Genomic DNA, 19867 nt, shown 5'->3' with positions numbered 1-19867 from the left:
TCATTTTTTAAAACGACATCTACTTAATTGCGCCTATAAAACACAAGAAATAGAGGCTAAACTGAGCACAACACAAGAGAGTAAGAGAGCCTCCAATCCTCCACCATGAGCTCCATGACTGATGAGCCTAAGAAGCTTCACGTAGCCTTGTTCCCATGGCTAGCCTTTGGCCACATAATCCCATTTCTCGAGGTTGCCAAACACATAGCTCGAAGAGGCCACAAGGTCTCCTTCATATCAACCCCAAGAAACATCCAACGCCTCCCAAAAATCCCTCCAAACTTAACCCCTCTCATTCATTTAGTCCAAATCCCACTGCCACGTGTCGAAAACCTCCCCGAAAATGCAGAGGCCACCATGGACGTGCCATACGACCTAATCCCATTTCTCAAAATAGCACACGACGGACTGGAAGCAGGTATTTCTACTTTCCTACAAACTCAAACTCCGGATTGGATTATTCATGACTTTGCCCCTTACTGGTTGCCACCCATAGCTACCAAGTTAGGCGTTTCACGAGCCCATTTCAGTATTTTCAATGCGTCTTCTTTGTGTTTCTTTGGACCCACGGAAAAGGATGTGTTAGGCCGCTATGGTCTAAGAACAAAGCCCGACCAATTTACTGTCCCTCCAAAGTGGATTCCTTTTCCTTCGGAATTGTGTTTTAGGCCTTACGAGTCCCAACAGATGTTCGAGCGTATGGAAGAGAACGCTTCTGGCGTTTCAGATTGGTTTCGTTTGGAGTCTACGGTCCAAGGTTGTCAAGTCTATCTCATTCGAAGCTGTAGAGAGATCGAGGGAGAGTGGCTTGATTTGCTTCAAGAGCTGCACAGAAAAACTGTGCTTCCAGCGGGTTTATTGCCACCGTTGGTGCAAGCTAGTGAAGACAAGGGAGATAGCAGCTGGTCTGTAATTGGTGAGTGGTTGGACAAGCAAGAGAAAGAGACTGTGGTCTACATTGCACTTGGAAGTGAGCTTAATCTTAGTCAACAAGACTTCACTGACTTGGCTCTTGGGCTAGAACTATCTGGGTTGCCATTCTTTTGGGCCCTTAGGTGGCCCATTGGCTCTTCAGTGAAGCTGCCAGATGGGTTCGAGGACCGAACCAAAGGTCGTGGACTTGTTTGGACAACTTGGGCACCTCAGCCCAAAATTTTGGCACACGATTCGGTCGGGGGTTTCTTGACTCATTGCGGTTGGAGTTCACTCATAGAGGCACTCCAATATGGGCGGCCTCTTATCATGTTGCCCTTCATGTATGACCAAGGGCTAATTGCTAGGTTTTGGGACAAGAAGATTGGGATTGCGGTACCGAGAGACGAAGAAAATGGATCGTTTACTAAGAACTCGTTGGCAGAGTCGCTGAATTTGGTCGTGGTGGATGAGGAGGGGAAGACGTACAGGGATGGAGCAAAAGAGTATAGTGTACTATTCAAAGACAAGGACCTCCATGATAGATACATGGACAGTTGTGTGCATTACTTGGAAAAGCATATGCATGAGGTTTGAATCATGTTGACCCAAAGTTTAATTGGTTGATCAGTTAATTTGAATATGCTAGAAAAAGCCTGGCCAAAAAAAAAAAAAAGAATATGCCAGAAAAAGATAAGGTGCCTATTTGTGATATTGAGCTTTAATGAGTCATCTACTTGGAAAAGCATGTCCATTAGTTTGTCATGCATCGATCTATTCTAAAGAGATCTAGAATGTTGTAGCTAGTTTGAATCATCACTCCTTTAAAAGTCGTAGTTAATAAAAACAAAGTGATCGAAGGTGGTTATAATCAACAGTACGAGAAATTAAAATTTACCTTGAATAATAAATACATTGTTAAAATGAAAAATTAAATATAAATAAGCAGAAAAAAAAAATGTACATATATAAATTCAAGGCAAAGGATCCGAATCAATCATTGTAACGTATCGTTTATAATGATGGTGACAAGAATTTTAGCTAAGAACAAAATTTACATTGAGGCACATCATTTTGACGTTGCAATGTACTACGATCGACCAACTTCAACCACAAAATCTCTTGTATGACTAGAAAATGTCATAGTCAAGGGCCTTCGGTCCTGCACTTACTAATTAATTATACGATCATATCTGAATCTTCGATGGCGATTGTGGGTGTCCTTCCATCCTTAATTCCTTTCTTTTCTTCTTTCATTTTTTTAAAGGTGACTACCATGGAAAATCACAACCTCCATGCTTGATTTCCATATATGACAGCCACCATGCTAGGGGGTAGCAGCACGGTTAATTTTGTTTTTTACTCAAATCTTTGTCCTTAGAAGTAAGTTTAAAAAAGAATTTGACTGTCGGCTAGAATCTAGGTGAATAGATTTTTTTTTTTTTTTTTTTTTTTGCATATAACAAGTGTATGCAAATGTTCTTTCAATTTATAGAATTTATGATAGATTGGGATTTTTGTTCACACATTTTTCTTTTGGTAAGTGGTCTCAATTGTGCATGTAGTCAATCTTCTCGACAAATCCTGGTGCTAGCTCAAACGTATATGACTAGGGCTGCCTATCGGTCGGTTCAAATCTGTAAATGCCCTTACCGATTCAACACTGAAAATTTTTGGTATTTCAACTTTGTTATAAATTATCGAACTGATTACCAGTATAATCGGAATTATAAATTTATATTTCAGTATATTTCGGAATTATCGATATTTATTTCCGCCATAAATGACGAGGCTATTGGTAGAAAAATGGTGAAGCTTTGGTGACGAGGCTATTGGTATAAATCTACCAGTCAATTTTCAGTATATTTCGGAATTATCGATATTTATTTCCGCCATAAATGACGAGGCTATTGGAAGAAAAATGGCGAAGCATTGGTGGGTCTCGATTGAATCATAGACGAACGTCGTCGTCGCCCAATTAACCTCTTGGAAGCACGATCTAATCTCTCTTTGATTTCTCTCTCTCTCTCTCTCTCTCTCTCTCATTGTCTGCTGCTCGATCTCTATCATCGCCTGCTCTTCTCAATTTCTCTGTCTATTTCTCTCTCTCTTCTCTTCACCATATCCCATCGTCGGAGCTTTGGAGGTCGATCGGAGTTTGTTGGCCTTCAATCTAGAAGTATGGAGACCGGAGTTTGTTGATCGCGCGATCTAGAACTGTTGAACAGTGGCAATGTTTTATTACTGTTAAAATTAGGATTTTTGACTCCAAACGCTTAAATTTTTCTGTTTTATGTTGAGTTTACTCTTTTTTTGACATGTTTGTATAAAAAAATTTATATAAATTACCTTTTTTGGGTGTTGCTGCACAGTGAGAGAAACAATGACTATAAATGCCATTGTCAATCCTGTATGATGCAAAAAAAAAAAAAAAAAAAAACAGTACATTTTTCCACGTAATTTCATTAAAATAGACTGCATTAGGATCTAATTTTTTATAATAAGCCTTAAAAAAAGCCTATTTCTATAATGGGCTTTTTTTTTTGTGATCTAAATTTATCACCATTTCACATTCCAATTCTGACTAATTCTAATTGTTTTATTCCGAAGCAAAATATCCATGGACGGTTCGTCCTATTCAGATATTCACGCCCAATAAGTAATTCTCTTTCGGATTAGGCACGCAACAAAAATCGCACGGCAGGAATTAATCATAGAATTTGCTAAGAGCCTAACAACTAGTCTGACTATAGTCCCACCGGCACCAAGCCTGCAAACAACCACACCGACAGACCGACGTCCCACCAACCAGTCTTCAATGCATGGTTTTATTACTTGGCAATCTTATCCCAGACCCAACTACTGGTTTCTCTAGCTATATATCAACCTCAGTCAACAAGTCTCTCTTGGCCAAAAACTCAATTCACGAAATTATATCACCATGAGCTCCGTGACTGATCAGCCTAAGAAGCTTCATGTGGCCGTGTTCCCATGGCTGGCCTTTGGCCACATAATCCCATTTCTCGAGGTTGCCAAGCACATAGCTCGAAGAGGCCACAAAGTCTCCTTCATATCCACCCCAAGAAACATCCAACGCCTCCCCAAAATCCCTCCAAACTTAGCCCCTCTCATTCATTTAGTCCAAATCCCACTGCCACGTGTCGAAAACCTCCCCGAAAACGCCGAGGCCACCATGGACGTGCCATACGACATAATCCCATTCCTCAAAATAGCACACGACGGACTCCAAGCAGGTATTTCTACTTTCCTAGAAACTCAAACTCCGGATTGGATTATTCACGACTTTGTCCCTCACTGGTTGCCACCAATAGCCACTAAGCTGGGCATTTCACCAGCCCTTTTCAGTGTTTACAACGCCTCTTCTTTGTGCTTCTTTGGACCCACGGAAGAGGACCTCGTAAATCGCTACAGTGTAAGAACAAAGCCAGACCACTTTACTGTCTCTCCCGACTGGATTCCCTTCCCTGATTCCAAGTTGGTTTTCAGGCCTTTCGAGGCCAACAAAATATTCGACATTACGGAACAAAACCGTTCTGGAGTTTCGGATTGGTTTCGTATCAAGTGTACGCTCCAAGGTTGTCAAGTCTTTCTTATTCGAAGTTGCAGAGAGTTTGAGGGAGAGTGGCTGGATTTGCTTCAACAGCTTCACCCAAAACCTGCAGTGCTTCCAACGGGTTTATTGCCACCATTGATCCAAGCTAGTGAAGACAATGGAGATAGTAGCTGCTCCATGATTGGTGAATGGTTGAACAAGCAAGACAGAGGTACGGTGGTTTACATTGCACTTGGAAGTGAGCTTAATTTAAGTCAACAAGACTTCTCTGAGTTGGCTCTTGGGGTAGAACTATCTGGGTTGCCATTCTTTTGGGCCCTAAGGTGGCCCATTGGCTCATCCCTGAAGCTACCAGATGGGTTCGAGGACCGAACCAAAGGTCGTGGGCTTATTTGGACAACTTGGGCTCCTCAGCCCAAAATATTGGCCCACGAGTCGGTCGGGGGTTTCTTGACTCACTGCGGTTGGAGTTCACTCATAGAGGCACTCCAATATGGACGGCCTCTTATTATGTTACCCTTCATGTATGACCAAGGGCTCATTGCTAGGTTTTGGGACAAGAAGATTGGAATTGAGGTACCGAGAAACGAAGAAAATGGATCGTTTACTAAGAACTCGTTGGCGGAGTCACTGAATTTGGTTGTGGTGGATGAGGAGGGGAAGACTTACAGGGATGGAGCCAAAGAGTTTAGTGCAATATTCAAGGACAAGGACCTCCATGATAGATACATGGAAGCTTGTGTGGAATACTTGGAAGAGCATGTGCTTGAGGTTTGAATAATGTTGGCCTAGAGTTTGGAAGATGCAAGTTTCCACTAAAGATAGTTAACTAGCTAGCTAGTGTCTGTTTTCTTAATTCGTACTCGAATAATTGGTCTTTATAAGTTAACTTGATTATGTAAGACAAAGATAATGTGTATACTACTGATTGAGGTGTTTTTTTTTGGCCAATACTACTGATTGAGGTTTATTAATTACCTTGGTTTGTCACATATCTATTTCTGATCGAAGAAAATGTTCTAGCTAGTTTGAATCATCACTCCATTAAACGTCATTATTGATAAAAACTAAGTCAAGGTAGTTATAAACTTAGAGGAAATTACAGATTTGGTCCACTTATTTTATACCTAGTTCAATTTTGGTCCACGATCTTTTTTAAGTTCTGTTTTGGTCCACTAATTGTTTCATTTGTTCAATAAAGGTCCAGATTTGTGACTTTAAATCTTTTGGGTTGTGTTTTCTTCAATTATAATTGAAGTATAAGTTATATTTTATCATTTCTTAGTCATAAAAACAAATTTGGAGTATTATAATCTAAGAGAATTGAGATTTGGTGAAATTTGAAAAATTGGCAGTTTTGGGTACCCTACTTTAGGGTCAATTATCTTGAGTTTTAGAACTCCAATTTGAATGATCTTTATATGGTTGTAAAGAAGAAATGCATAGCTTTAAAACAAGTATATATTTGCTGAATTTGGGTGAGATTTGATAGGGTAAAAAGCAGGCCAAATTTGAGAAAACAAATCTGGACCTTTATTGAACAAGTGAAACAATTAGTGGACCAAAACAGAACTTAAAAAAGATTGTGGACCAAAATTGAACTAGGTATAAAATAACTGGACTAAATCTGTAATTTCCCCTATAAACTTATAACCAACATTATGATAAACTTAAAGGTCTATTTGTGACATATAGTTTATAATGAATTTGAGAACAAACAGCGATAAGAATGTACATTGTGGCAACTATGACCAACTTAATTCAACATCAGTATCTCTTGTATGACTAAAGAATATCATACTCAACGGCCTTCACTTACTGAGAACCAATTCATCTTGTGAGTTCTTTGAAAAATAAAATAAGAAACAAGAAATTCAACTTTTTCTCAAATTTAATGTATTGTCAAGTCTGGTGATGGGTTCTCCCATTGGTTTACTAAAAGAAAGTTAAAGAAAAGAAATACTAAAAAACAAATATCAATTCTCTTATGTCCCATTACACACCCTTGTATGAAATATATATAAAAAATAGAAACATAAAAATTCCTAGCAGCCCATTTATATTCAGCTTTGTGCAGCTGGGTTGGTGATCTATATAGACTCTCGTTTCTCTCTCTTTTTCTCTTGTTATACTTTCTCTGTAACTTTCTCTGAAACCAAACATGGTATCAGAGCCACAACTGGCTTGTGTCCAGCGATCCATGGTGCTTCTTTGCTGCTAGGTTCTTCATCTTCGTCACTGATTTCGTCTTCGAGCCTCTACATCTTACTCTGGTTTGCAATCGCACGCTTTGGCGGTTCAGGTTCTTCGCATCTGGTTCTTGAAATTAGAATTTCTAAAATCTTCTTTGATCTTCTATACATATCTTGATACTGTGATGATCATGGCATGTGAATCTTAATTTTCTACTTTGTGCGACTTCTTGAGAGATTTGTCTTCGCATCTGTGGGTATATCTGTGTTCTTGATTCCAAATTAATCGTAGCTTCATAGATTCATTGATTTCTGGGTATTTCTGCATGTGTTTTGTAAAATTTTGGTTGAAGTTTTCTTGAACCATAAAATAAACAAATTCAAGCCCATGGACCGGGCCCTTGATATTGAGCTGAATTGTTTGTTTTATTGTGTCCACAGACAAAGCAAGATTCAAAGAGCAAGACAAAAGAGTAAGACGTTGGGGCCAACCACTCTCTTAATTAGCCTACATAATTAGGAAAGAGGAGACTGGAGACCATAAAGAGCTCCAACAACCCACCATGAGTGATCAGCCTAAGAAGCTTCACATAGCCTTGTTTCCATGGCTAGCCTTTGGTCATATAATCCCATATCTCGAAGTTGCCAAGCAAATAGCTCGCAGAGGTCACAAGGTCTCCTTCATATCCACCCCAAGAAACATCCAACGCCTCCCCAAAATCCCTCAACACTTAACCCCTCTCATTCATTTAGTCCAAATCCCACTGCCACGTGTCCAAAACCTCCCAGAAAATGCAGAGGCTACCACTGACGTCCCATTCCACCAAATCCCAACCCTCAAATTAGCTCACGATGGACTCCAACAGGGTGTTTCTAATTTCCTAGAAACACACACTCCGGATTGGATTATTCACGACTTTGCCCCTCACTGGCTACCCCCAATAGCCACCAAGCTGGGCATTTCACGAGCCAATTTAAGTATCATCAACGCCTCCTCTCTATGTTCTTTTGGACCAACAGCACCGGATCTAATAGACCTCTATCATGGTCTTAGAACACTGCCTGAGCACTATACTCTCCCTCCCCCATGGGTTCCCTTCCCTTCAAAATTGGCTTTTCGGCCTTTTGAAGCCAAAAGAATGTTCCAAGCTAGGGATCAAAACCCTTCTGGCGTTTCGGATAAGTTTCGTTTTCAGTCTACGGGCCAAGGCTGTCAACTCTATCTTATTCGGAGTTGCAGAGAAATAGAGAGGGAGTGGCTCGATTTGCTTCAAGAGCTTCACCGCAAACCAGTTCTTCCAGTCGGCTTATTGCCACCATCAATAGTCGAAACTAGTGAAGACAACAATGATAGCAGCTGGTCTGTAATTGTTGAGTGGCTTGACAAGCAAGACAAAGGGTCTGTAGTTTACATTGCACTTGGAAGTGAGGTCGATTTAAATCAACAAGACTTCACTGAGTTGGCTCTTGGATTAGAACTATCTGGGTTGCCATTCTTTTGGGCTCTTAGATGGCCCATTGGGTCATCCATGGAGCTACCGGATGGGTTTGAGGACCGAACCAAAGGTCGTGGACTTGTTTGGACAAGTTGGGTACCTCAGCTCAAAATATTGGCACACCCTTCAGTTGGGGGTTTCTTGACCCACTGCGGTTGGAGTTCACTCATAGAAGGACTTCATTATGGACTTCCTCTTATCATGTTGCCCTTTCTACATGACCAAGGACTAAATTCTATGTTTTGGGACAAAAAGGTTGGGATTGAAGTACCAAGAAACGAAGAAAATGGATCTTTTACGAGGACCTCATTAGCCGAGTCGCTGAGTTTGGTTGTGGTGGATGAAGAGGGGAAGGCTTACAGAGATGGAGCCAAGGAATATAGTGCAGTATTCAAAGACAAACAACTCCATGATAGATACATGGACAATTGTGTGGAGTACTTTGAAAAGCATGCGCGTGAGGTTTGAATAGTGTTGCCCGTATGTTAGGAAGATTATTCCACCAAGGAAAGTTAACTAGAATATGTTTTTTTGGTTTTTTCTCAAATAATTGGCCTTGAAAAGTTCATTTGAATATGCTAGACAAAAAATAATACGTATTAGTTACTGAAGTTTAAGTTAATTGGTTAGTCATACATCTATTCTATTTCTAATGAGAATGTTGTAGCCCTAGTAAGTAAAAACACATATTCGTACATACGTATATCAAAATATTTTCATTTTTCATACCATTGGTCCACTTATTTTCTACATTTTCCTATAGTAAGACAAAATTTAGATCGTGGACCAACATAAAAAAATGTAGAAAGCAAATGGACCAATGGTGCAATTTACTCTTTTCAATTATACATGTATCACTCCCACATTAAACACGTATTTTTCTGTATTACTCATGAACTATTATGTATAATTCATATACTTAAAAACATTAAAATTGTAATTATAGAAAATTACAAAAATAAACCAATATTTTACTATAGTCGAATTTATACTTTGGTTACAAGGAAGTTAAGGAACTGAACCATATACTGTGGATCGAGAAAGATATTTGATTGAAGCAAAAGTTGATATTTGGCAGAGAAGCAAAAGTTGGGACCATCAGGGACTGATCCATGTTGTGAGGTAGAGGGTCGGGCAATCGCCCCCCAAACGCCGGAGCACCAAGCTTAAATCCACCTTTCTCAGCCGCCAGTATCCCCCGAAGCTTTGGAAGGTGACCCCTCGCTACCTAGCCACCTCCACCGAAGAACGAGTACGGCAGGAAGGGTGGTGAAGGAGTTGCCGGGAGTAGAAGTGGGCTTGGACTTGGGCGAAGTGAGGAGGAGAGAGAGCTTGGCAAGTCTCGACAATAGACAATATGTCAATGGCAGAAGAAAAAATCACCCTTTTTTTTTCCTTTCTTTTCCCTCTTTTCCTTTTCTTTTTCTTTTCTTTTGTGTGGCTGGTTCCCATTTTGCGCCCAAACAAGGAGAATCTTCTCCTTAACAAAATTTTCACTTTCTTTTCTTTCAAAACTCTCTTTGTTTTCTTTCCTCAGTCAAACTTTTTTATGGGATATTTTATTTTTCTAACGGGTAGAACGGTCGTGTTGTGTTCACCCGTTTATATTCGGGTCGTGTTTGTGTTTTTGCCACTCGTAGCTTAAAGGGTTTTGTCGTGTTTACCCGTTAACCTTAACCCATAAAAACACGACTCGTTGCCGAGTCTAGTTTTGAACTATGAATTAGGAAAAAAAAATAAAAAAGATAGACCCGAGTCCCCAATTCCAAAACATAACTTCAAATCCAAAATTCCCCAAAACCAACACCTAAGTCCCAACCCACCCCCAATGCCCCCACCATCACATTTCGCCGCCACCGATCACTTGCCCACCGTTGCCACCGGTCGATCACCTACCCACCATCCGAATCAAAGATCCTGGATCCGTCACTGGGGACCATTCATGCAAGTTGTGCCATTATGTAGTACACTTATAAATTACGATTTAGTAAAGAAAAAATGTTTCATCTAATTTTGGTGCCCATGCATGTTGGACGAGTACTGATACCAACTGTCAGACTAAAAAAAATAATAAAAGAATTTATACATATCATAATCCTAACCTATTATCTCACTTACTCACACCATTTGAATTAACCTCAATGACTTAATAGTATAGTCGAATTGTTCACTATACTTTTAAAGAAGATATTTTAAATAAGAGGAATACTAGCTATCTTCTCCTTCTACCTAGCTTCTCTTTTTTATTGCTTATTTTACAATGTAATTTCATGATCGGAATTGTTTATTTTCTTAATCACCCTGTAAAAATTATCTTTGCAAAAAGTCAACAAAATCAAAAATTATTTGGTTATCTAAAAATTATCAAATAAATAGATATTGAATTTAAACTGTTATTAAAAAAAAGTTTATTTACTTAATAATAATTAGATAACCAAACGATTTCTAATGTAATTTATATATATAATTTTTAGATAGATGATATTTAAAGGGTAATTTAGAAAACGAATAGTTCTAACTATGAGAATGCACTGAAAAAGGGCCGGAGAAGAGAAAAAGTAAAAAAAATAAAGTAGCTAACATTTCACTCTAAAAAAACATATCTGAAGATATCAATCCATACGGTCAACAAGGCCGGGTAAGATACAAAGTCATTTCAATGGAGGGTAAAATTGGATAACAAACTTTCTCTCGCATCACTATATCGTAAGACTAAGTTACTAACTATGGTTATCTTAGTTAACACGTGGCAAGCTTGCTGACTGGTCAGCAAAAGTGAACTCTCCCTAATGGCCCCAGTATCTTTTCCTTTAACCAATGAAGTAAAAAAAATAAGGACATGCCATATCATAAAACAAATAAATTCAGGCAGGTGATCGATGATGAAATGTTTACTATAATGGCCCAACATGATGACTAGGTGTACAGTCAAAGTGGGACTCAAAGAGTGAGATGTAAAACTAATACCAATGTTTATTGTCTTAAATACCAAACCCTAATCGACAAAACAAATAAATTAATTGAGCTGCAATCACAAACCTGAAACCCCCAACCATGAGCTCTGTGGGTAAGCCAAAGAAGCTTCACATAGCCGTCTTCCCATGGCTAGCTAGCCTTTGGTCATATAATTCAATTTCTTGAGGTTGCCAAGCACATAGCTAGCTCGAAGAGGCCACAAGGTCTCCTTCATATCCACCCCAAGAAACACCCAACGCCTCCCAAAAATCCCTCAAGACTTAGACCCTCTCATCGATTTAGTCCAACTCCCTCTGCCACACGTCGAAACCCTCCCGGAAAATGCAGAGGCCACGATGGACGTACCATACCATCTAATCCCAACCCTCAAATTAGCGCACGATGGACTCCAACTGGGTCTTTCTAACTTCCTTGAAACTCACACTCCCCATTGGATTATTCACGACTTTGCCCCTCATTGGTTACCACCAATAGCCACTAAGTTGGGTATTTCACGAGCCCATTTCAGTGGTTTTAACGCGTCCTTTCTATGTTTCTTTGGACCAACAGCACCCGATGTAGTAGACCGCCATGGTCTTAGAACACTGCCTGAGCACTTCACTGTACCTCCCGAATGGGTTCCTTTTTCTTACAATTTGGTTTTTAGGCCTTTCGAGGCCAAGAACATGTTCGACCATGTGGAACAAAACACTTCTGGCGTTTCGGATTGGTTTCGTTTCGAGTGTACAGTCCAAGGTTGTCAAGTCTATCTTATTCGAAGTTGCAGAGAGATTGAGGGGGAGTGGCTGGATTTGCTTCAAGAGCTTCACCGCAAACCTGTGCTTCCTGTGGGCTTATTGACACCATCAATAGTCCAAACCCAAACCATAACTAGTGAAGAAGACAAGGATATTGATAACAGCTTCTTTGCTTTCATCTCTCAGTGGTTGGACAAGCAAGAGAAAGGGACTGTACGTGGTTTACATTGCACTTGGAAGTGAGCTTAATCTTAGTCAACAAGACTTCACTGAGTTGGCTCTTGGGATTGAACTATCTGGGTTGCCATTCTTTTGGGACCTCAGGTGGCCCATTGGCTCTTCAGTGAAGTTGCCAGATGGGTTCGAGGACCGAACCCAAGGTCGTGGACTTGTTTGGACAACTTGGGCACCTCAACCCAAAATTTTGGCACACGAGTCGGTTGGGGGTTTCTTGACTCACTGTGGTTGGAGTTCACTCATAGAGGGACTTGGTTATGGACTTCCTCTTATCATGTTTCCCTTCTTATATGATCAAGGGCTAAATGCTAGGTTTTGGGACAAGAAGGTTGGGATTGAGGTACCAAGAAACCAAGAAAATGGAACGTTTACAAGGAGCTCGTTGGCCGAGTCACTGAGTTTGGTTGTGGTGAATGAGGAGGGGAAGGCTTACAGGGAAGGAGCCAAAGAATATAGTGTGTTATTCAGAGACAAGGATCTCCATGATATATACATGGACAAATGTGTCGAGTATTTGGAAAAGCATGTGCATGATCGAGGTTTGAATAATATTGGCCTCAAAGTTTAGAAGATCGATTTTCCCATTATAGAATGTTAACACGAATGTGTAATTTTTTTTTTTCTTCAAATAATTGGGTTTGATGAATTAATTTGAATTTGCTAGACAGAGATATAATGCTTATTTGAGTGCCTCCTGATTCTTCAGCTCCTTCGAAACCCTTCAAGCCCAGATGATTATTTTTGTGATTATGAATGGGAAAGTTTGTGGCTTTGGCTGAGAAGCTTGATATATTTGGGATCAGGGGTTGAGTGGAAGCCAAAGATGACACGGCTTCTGAATTAAGAGCAAAGCGTGGAAAACTGGAAACTAATAAACTATGGGACTTAATTTGCGGGCAAAGAGTTAAGCAAGAGTTCGTGATATGAATATATGATGATAAACTGACAATTAGTGTGGCTGTGGCTAGAACTTTGTAGCTAAGCTTGATTTAACTTGTGGTAGCTTCTTTTTTTCGGAGAGATGCATCTGCAATTCTTTTTGAAAGCATGTAATGTGGTTGATTCTGTAGTTTTACTTCTATGCTTACTGACAGTTTTGTTGTTATTCTTGTTGCAGGAGTCTAGAGCATATAGTCCTTGTTCATTAATTACCGTGAAACACAGGAGGTGCTTTTTTTTTTTTCTTTCTATTTGTAGCTCATCCCCTGTTTTCCTTTGCAATGTTACTTCTAGATGAAGCAATTTCGGAATATATATTGATGCTCCCTTTCAGGGCATGAATAATTATCTATTATGATGCACCATCTGCTTGCTTAGAGATGCACCATCTGCGTGCTTGCAAATGCACATGGCTTGCAGATATAGAGATGCGTATGGTGTTTTTTAATATCGTTTGAGTTTTTTTTTTTTTTTTTTTTATAATTATTGTTGCATGTAGATCGATGCATATGATGCTCCTTTAAGCATTTACAAAAACATTACGCAGCGAAGAGTGCACGCGCGAACATTGACGGATGAACAGTATTTGTGAACAGTAGTAGGCTTTTTTTAATTTGGCCCGGAATTTAAATCTTGGGCCAGCTGAGTTTAGGCTTAATAATCTTTCTTATTTTTTGTTACAATTTAAAGCACACTAAGGTTATGATAAAATTTATATATGCTAATAATACAGCGTGACATGCTAATGTGATATTATTAATTTATTCAGATCATAATACGATAATTCTTAAGAATATTGTTTAACATTTATAATTAAAATTTTATATATTAATTAATAATTATACACGTGTTATAATTTTAAGTAAATTAAAAACATCATATTAGCATGTATGTAGCATTAGAGTCGCATAAAATAAATTCTCATCCGATTGCCTCATGATTGCGATGGAGTCATGATCCTCTGTCCCCATTTTACCTGTCCATATCTGTCCCTTAGCGAATATATTGACACATGTCCCACTACATAACATCAATTAACAGCCACTTCAACTCTGTTATCTCTTCTAAAAAAACTATGTTATCTACTTATTTCCAAATAAAATAAAAAATTAATTAAACGAAAAAATATCAAACGTGTTTCACTCCAAAGTCACTTCCTCTTCTATGTTCTATTTGGGTCTGATTCTCTTCCTCTTCTCTGCTCTTTTTTGGTCTGAGTCATTCCTCTTAGTAATTTCTCTATTCTTCAAAGAAGACAGCTTTTGAAGAATACAGCTTTCTGCAACACCAGACTACTCCAACAAAGGGCAAATCCATGAGCAGGGCTGCAAGAGAGTGAGAAGGAAGGCACTTGAAAAGTTGGAGAGAACAACGACATTATGAAACTCACAGGTTGATCCAGCTTCATTGCCTTCTGTGTGCGACGCCGTTTCGATCTCGAAGCCACATCTACTGGAGATTTCACAAACGATCGTGACAATGCCATTTCTGGAAACAATCTATACTGCCAATTTCACAAACACATTGATTTAAATTTGAAGGCCATAATCTCTAGTATGTTTGTGTCTCTGAACTTCCATTCAAGTCTTGGCTCTCTCCTTTGGCTCTAAACTCCAATATTGGCTGGACTGCTGGAGTACGGAGGGCTTTCTCTTTCTTTTTGAATATTTTGGTTGAAAAGAACTTTCTTCTACAATGAAGAGAAAAGGAAAGGACTCGGGAAAAAAAAATAGAAGAGGAAGAAGGTTGGGAGTGAAACACATTTGCTATTTTTCTTTAATTAATTTTAAAAAAATCAGCCAAAAAATAATTAATTTTTAAAATTATTTGGAAAAAACAAAGTTTTTTTTATAACCATTTGGAGATAAAAAAATTTAAATGACTGTTAATTAGTGTTAAGTAATGGGACAAGTGTCAAGATTTTGGCTATGTTGTGAATCAAACATGAGACCTCATGAAATAAACTTCAACTCTCAACCAACTGAGCTAATTAGTTTTTTTGTCTAATTAGTGAATCATAACATATTTAATAGGTTTTCCGTTTGTATATTCTAATAAATTATTAATATTCTTATTAAGTTATTATATAATACTATAATCATATAATGTTAGTAAATAGTAATAGTGTAAACTATGTAATACCATAAATAATAAACTTTTAAACTTATATACAACATTACAAATTTGTAACTATAGTTATTAAAGTTAGGGATTAATACCATTTTGCTCCCCAGACTATTACACTTGTATCAGTTTGCTCCCCAAACTTCTAATTTGGAAAATAAGGACTCTGACTTTTTTAATTTTGCCAATTGAGGTTCTTTTGTCAATTTGCACATTTTTTATCCAAATCTTTGAGGGCAAAATGGTCCCTTCCAATTAGATCTTATCATTTTTTCCTCATGCATCATTTTTCCTCTTTTATTTCTTGCTAAATTTTGCTTGATCATCTCGACATTTTAGATGAAAAATGTATAAATTGACGGAATAACCTTAATTGGCAAAATTGAAAAAGTCAGGGTCCTTAATTTTCCAAATTAGAAGTCTGGGGAGCAAACTGATACATGTGTAATAGTCTGGGGAGCAAAATGACATTAATCCCTTAAAGTTATTATAATAAACTTTTATAATACAACTATAATTAAAGTTATTAAACCACGATCGTTCATTAATTCAACGATCTGAACCGTTCATTTTTTATGTTCATAGTCAAAGATCATCCTTACACAAAATTGGCCAAATAGAAATTTATCTACTCGTTCGAATGTTCGATTATCATTAGAAAAACCATGATCATTCATTAATTCGACAACCGTTACGTCACTCTTATATCTCCGATTGAGCTAATTTTTTGCAAAGATTCTCTTTGAGTGGGGAACTAAAGTTTGAACAGTTCGAATCGTTGAAAACACGATCGATATGTGAGATTCTACATATAATATACTTGAAGAGTATAATTCTAATAACTTTCCCGTTAAAACCTTGTTGTTTCCATAATTATGAAGACTACAACGTGATTTCAACAATCTGATCCGTTCATTTTCTATGTTCATAGTAAAAGATCTTGTTTACAAAAAATCGGCCAAATCGAAATTCATTTACCCATTCGATTATCATTAGAAAAACCACAATCGCTTATTAATTCGACCACCGTTATGTCACTTTTACATCTCCGATTGAGCTCATTTTTTGCACCAATTTTCTTTGAGTGAGTAACTAAAATTAATTTGAACGGTTCAAATCGTTGAAAACACAATTGCATCGTTTGTTTATAAAAATATGTAATAAAATATATAATAAAATATATATACATTTATGTTTTATTATAGTTGTAATGTTGTATATAATTTTAAAAGTTTATTATTTATAGTATTACATTATTACTAACATAATAGTATTATATAATAACTTAATAAGCATATTAATGATTTATTAAAGTAAACAAACGAAAGAGCTATTAAATATGATATGATTCACAAACTTAACAAATAAACTAGTTAGCTCAGTTTGTTGAGAGTTGAAGCATGTTATGTGTGGTCTCATGTTCAAATCACAACATAGTCAAAATCTCTTAATTTTTTTTGAAGATATATATGTGTCTAAACAGGGTTTGGGCCCATTCTGGTCTAACCCGGCCCGGCTCTTCAAACCCGCAAGCCAAAGCCCGATGGACGGATCTTGGGCTTGTGTATTAAAGCCCAAGCCTAGTCCAGCTCGGCCCGAAAACCCTATTGAGCTCCTATAATTCAAGCCCGAACCCGAAAAATTTGGGCCGGGCTTGCCAACCCCTAAAAATGACCATATATACCCTATTCTTTTCTGATCCCACTCGCATGGCTGATCTGAAATTTATACAATATAAAATTGTAAATGATAAGGTTATGATAATATTGTTTAAAACATTGCCTTATAAAACAATGCGGAAAAGTTATCCAGAGATGTATAGCCATCTCTATCTCTACCTATTTTTGACCCTACATGATCTGCCACGTGAAACCATCAACACACTTTTTACACACACATATATATATATATATAAAAGAGTACCCTATATATAAAGCAAACTAGTTAGTAAATTAATACGAAACTAATCATGTTTTTGGGTTCACCACATAATTAATCTCATAATCTGAACCGTCCATTTTTTAGTTCATACTTCAAACATCATCGTTATAAAAAATCAACTACATTAGAAATCATTTAGTCATTTAATTGTGATCAAATAAATAGACGATCATTGTTGTCGATAAAAACATATAAATAATTGTTATCATAATCAAATGACTAAATGACTTCTGATTTTAGAGATTTTTTTATAGAAATGATCTTTGAAGTATGACCTAAAAAATAAATAGTTTAGATTTTGAGATTTTATTGTGTAATGAGCCCAACAAAGTGGTTAGCTTTGTATTTATTAGATAACATGTTAGTTTTAAAGCATTTTTGATATATATATATATATATATATATCTTCATGCAATCATGCCTTAATTGGTGTTAACGTGTGGGTGATTATTACTTCTATCTAAATCATATATTTTATGCTAATTTTATTTCCTGACATTGTGCTTAATTATTATATATCATTTTGAAGTTTAGAATTGTTTACATTTGACATTAGGAAATATTAGAACAAAATCAATATCAAATTGATTAATAGAGAGTTCACGGACATCAATACTAGAAGGAAAAATGAGTCAGGAAAATTTTCATATACTTGACAATAATTATTGAAATAGGATGATATGCTTTGCCAATAAAGGAAAACACATAAGGAAAAATATAGTTTTGATGCTAATTGATCAATAAAGTACTTGAGAGCCAGGAAATAGCAATTTCATGTTCTAAGATATGTTCTTGAATTAAAAGTTCTGAACGGTCCTTTTTTGTCCAGTCTCTTAGTTGTTGAAAACAGTGGCTGTAGTTTTTCATTGTTTTCGATAGTCCTAATAAGTTAGCTAAACACATTGTGTTTATTCAATCATTTTATCTTGATTTCTCTTTTTAATTTCTTGTAGCTGCTATATGCTAGCTAATGATTATGCATGTTGAATTCTCAACATGCTCACTCTATTTCAGGTAAGTACCAATTATAATATCAGTAAAATTTAGTCAACTAAGAATGATTATTGCAATTATCTTGTCATTCTTGTATTTAACAAATGAAATGTTAACAATAAAATGGAAACTATTTTGTTGATCATTGTAGTTCAAAGAAGAGTCATGCAAAACCCAAGAAGAAATTCATGCGGTATGAATGGAGTGGCCGGCACTTTTACAAGTGCGTTGATTTAAGATTACATTGAACATGAAACTATTTGTAATTTATTTAGTTTTTTAATATGTTCTCGATGATCTTTTGTTTTTTTGTTTTTACTCCACTGTTGATGTAGTTGAATTTGGTCCTCATATTTTTAATCTATTTCTGATGTTTGTGGCGTGTATTTAGAAGTTTGTTATGTTTTGATGAAATGGATGTCCATATTTTTTTGCCTAAAATTCTAATGGAAATCCATTTGCCCAAATAATAATTTAATGCTGCAATTTACTTTACCTAATTAATTTTTTTTTTTTAAATGGTTTAATGTATGGGACTGATAGATGATTCTAATGAGTGTTACAATCACATGTGGACGCATTACAACACAAGTCATGTATGTTGCCGACAAGACCTAACTGCTGCCTGACAAATTGGCAGCCAAATTAATAGATAAAACACACTTTTTAAGTTGGGATAGTGCTATATAGGGCTCACCAAATAGCCCAAGGCCCGAAGCCCGCCCGGCCCATTGGGCCCGAAGCCCGATTTGGCCCGACATTTGGGCCGGCCCGGCCCGGCCCAAAAATTTCTTGGGTTGGGCTTGGGCCATCCCCTTGAAGCCCACGGCCCGCCTAAAGCCCGGCCCGCTTAGGCCCGCCCAAAGCCCGGCCCGAAGCCCAAAGCCCAAAGCCCGTTTAATATCTTCAATAAAAAAAAATATAGGATTTTGGCTATGTTATGAATTGAACTTGAGACCTCATAGAACAAATTTCAACTCTAAACCAACTGAGCTGACTAATTTATTTGTCTAATTTGTGAATCATAACATATTTAATAGGTTTTTCGTTTGTTTACTCTAATAAATTATTAATATGCTTATTAAGTTATTATATAATTCTATAATATTAGTAAATAGTAATAGTGTAAAGTGTAAACTATACTATGTAATACCATAAATAATAAACTTTGAAAATTATATACAACATTACAAATTTACAACTATAATAAAACATAAATGTATATGTATATATACAACTTTTATAATACAACTATAATTAAAGTTATTAAACCATGATTGTTTATTAATTTAATAATTTGAACCGTTCATTTTATATGTTGATAGTCAAAGATTATCCTTACAAAAAATCGGCCAAATCGGAATTCATTTACCCATTCGATTATCATTAAAAAAACCATGATCATTCATTAATTCGACCATCGTTACGTCACTTTTACATATAAATACACTTGAAGAGTTGAAGAGTATAATTCTAATAACTTTCTCGTTGAAACCTTATTGTTTTCATAATTGTGAAGACCACAACGTGATTTCAACAATCTGAGTCGTTCATTTTCTATATTCATAGTCAAAGATCATCCTTACAAAAAATCAGCAAAATCAGAACTCATCTACCCATTCGATTATCATTAGAAAAATCACGATCGTTCATAAGTTGGACCACCATTATCTAATTTCTACATTTCCAATTGAACTAATTTTTTGCAGGGATGATCTTTGAGTGAAAAACTAAAAAATGAACGGT

At 37.0% G+C, this 19867-nt stretch overlaps 1 protein-coding gene and 3 pseudogenes across 2 annotated transcripts; all 4 read left to right on the top strand.

Annotated features, from left to right (window-relative positions):
* LOC147284170 (putative UDP-rhamnose:rhamnosyltransferase 1) lies at positions 1-1805 on the top strand. The gene has a single exon (XM_086245885.1). The coding sequence runs from the start codon at positions 106-108 to the stop codon at positions 1507-1509; it is 1404 nt and encodes a 467-aa protein (XP_086102011.1). The 5' UTR covers positions 1-105; the 3' UTR covers positions 1510-1805.
* Positions 1806-3679: 1874 nt separating this feature from the next.
* LOC147284169 (putative UDP-rhamnose:rhamnosyltransferase 1 pseudogene) lies at positions 3680-5463 on the top strand (annotated as a pseudogene).
* Positions 5464-6310: 847 nt separating this feature from the next.
* Positions 6311-8787, top strand: LOC147284168 (putative UDP-rhamnose:rhamnosyltransferase 1 pseudogene; annotated as a pseudogene). The gene is made up of 2 exons (XR_015122327.1): positions 6311-6788; positions 7120-8787. The product of XR_015122327.1 is annotated as a putative UDP-rhamnose:rhamnosyltransferase 1 pseudogene (transcript).
* Positions 8788-11228: 2441 nt separating this feature from the next.
* Positions 11229-12692, top strand: LOC147284167 (putative UDP-rhamnose:rhamnosyltransferase 1 pseudogene; annotated as a pseudogene).
* Positions 12693-19867: the final 7175 nt, after the last annotated feature.

The sequence above is a fragment of the Dryas octopetala genome, chromosome 5, assembly GCF_963921425.1.
Source record: "Dryas octopetala chromosome 5, drDryOcto1.1, whole genome shotgun sequence".
Lineage (NCBI taxonomy): Eukaryota > Viridiplantae > Streptophyta > Magnoliopsida > Rosales > Rosaceae > Dryas > Dryas octopetala.
The sequence above is the reverse complement of the archived record's forward strand: the minus strand, read 5'-3'. Positions and strand labels throughout refer to the sequence as shown.

What these genes read in the sequence shown, in the direction of transcription:
- LOC147284170 (XM_086245885.1), top strand. Translation starts at nt 106, where the DNA reads ATGAGCTCCATGACTGATGAGCCTAAGAAGCTTCACGTAGCCTTGTTC.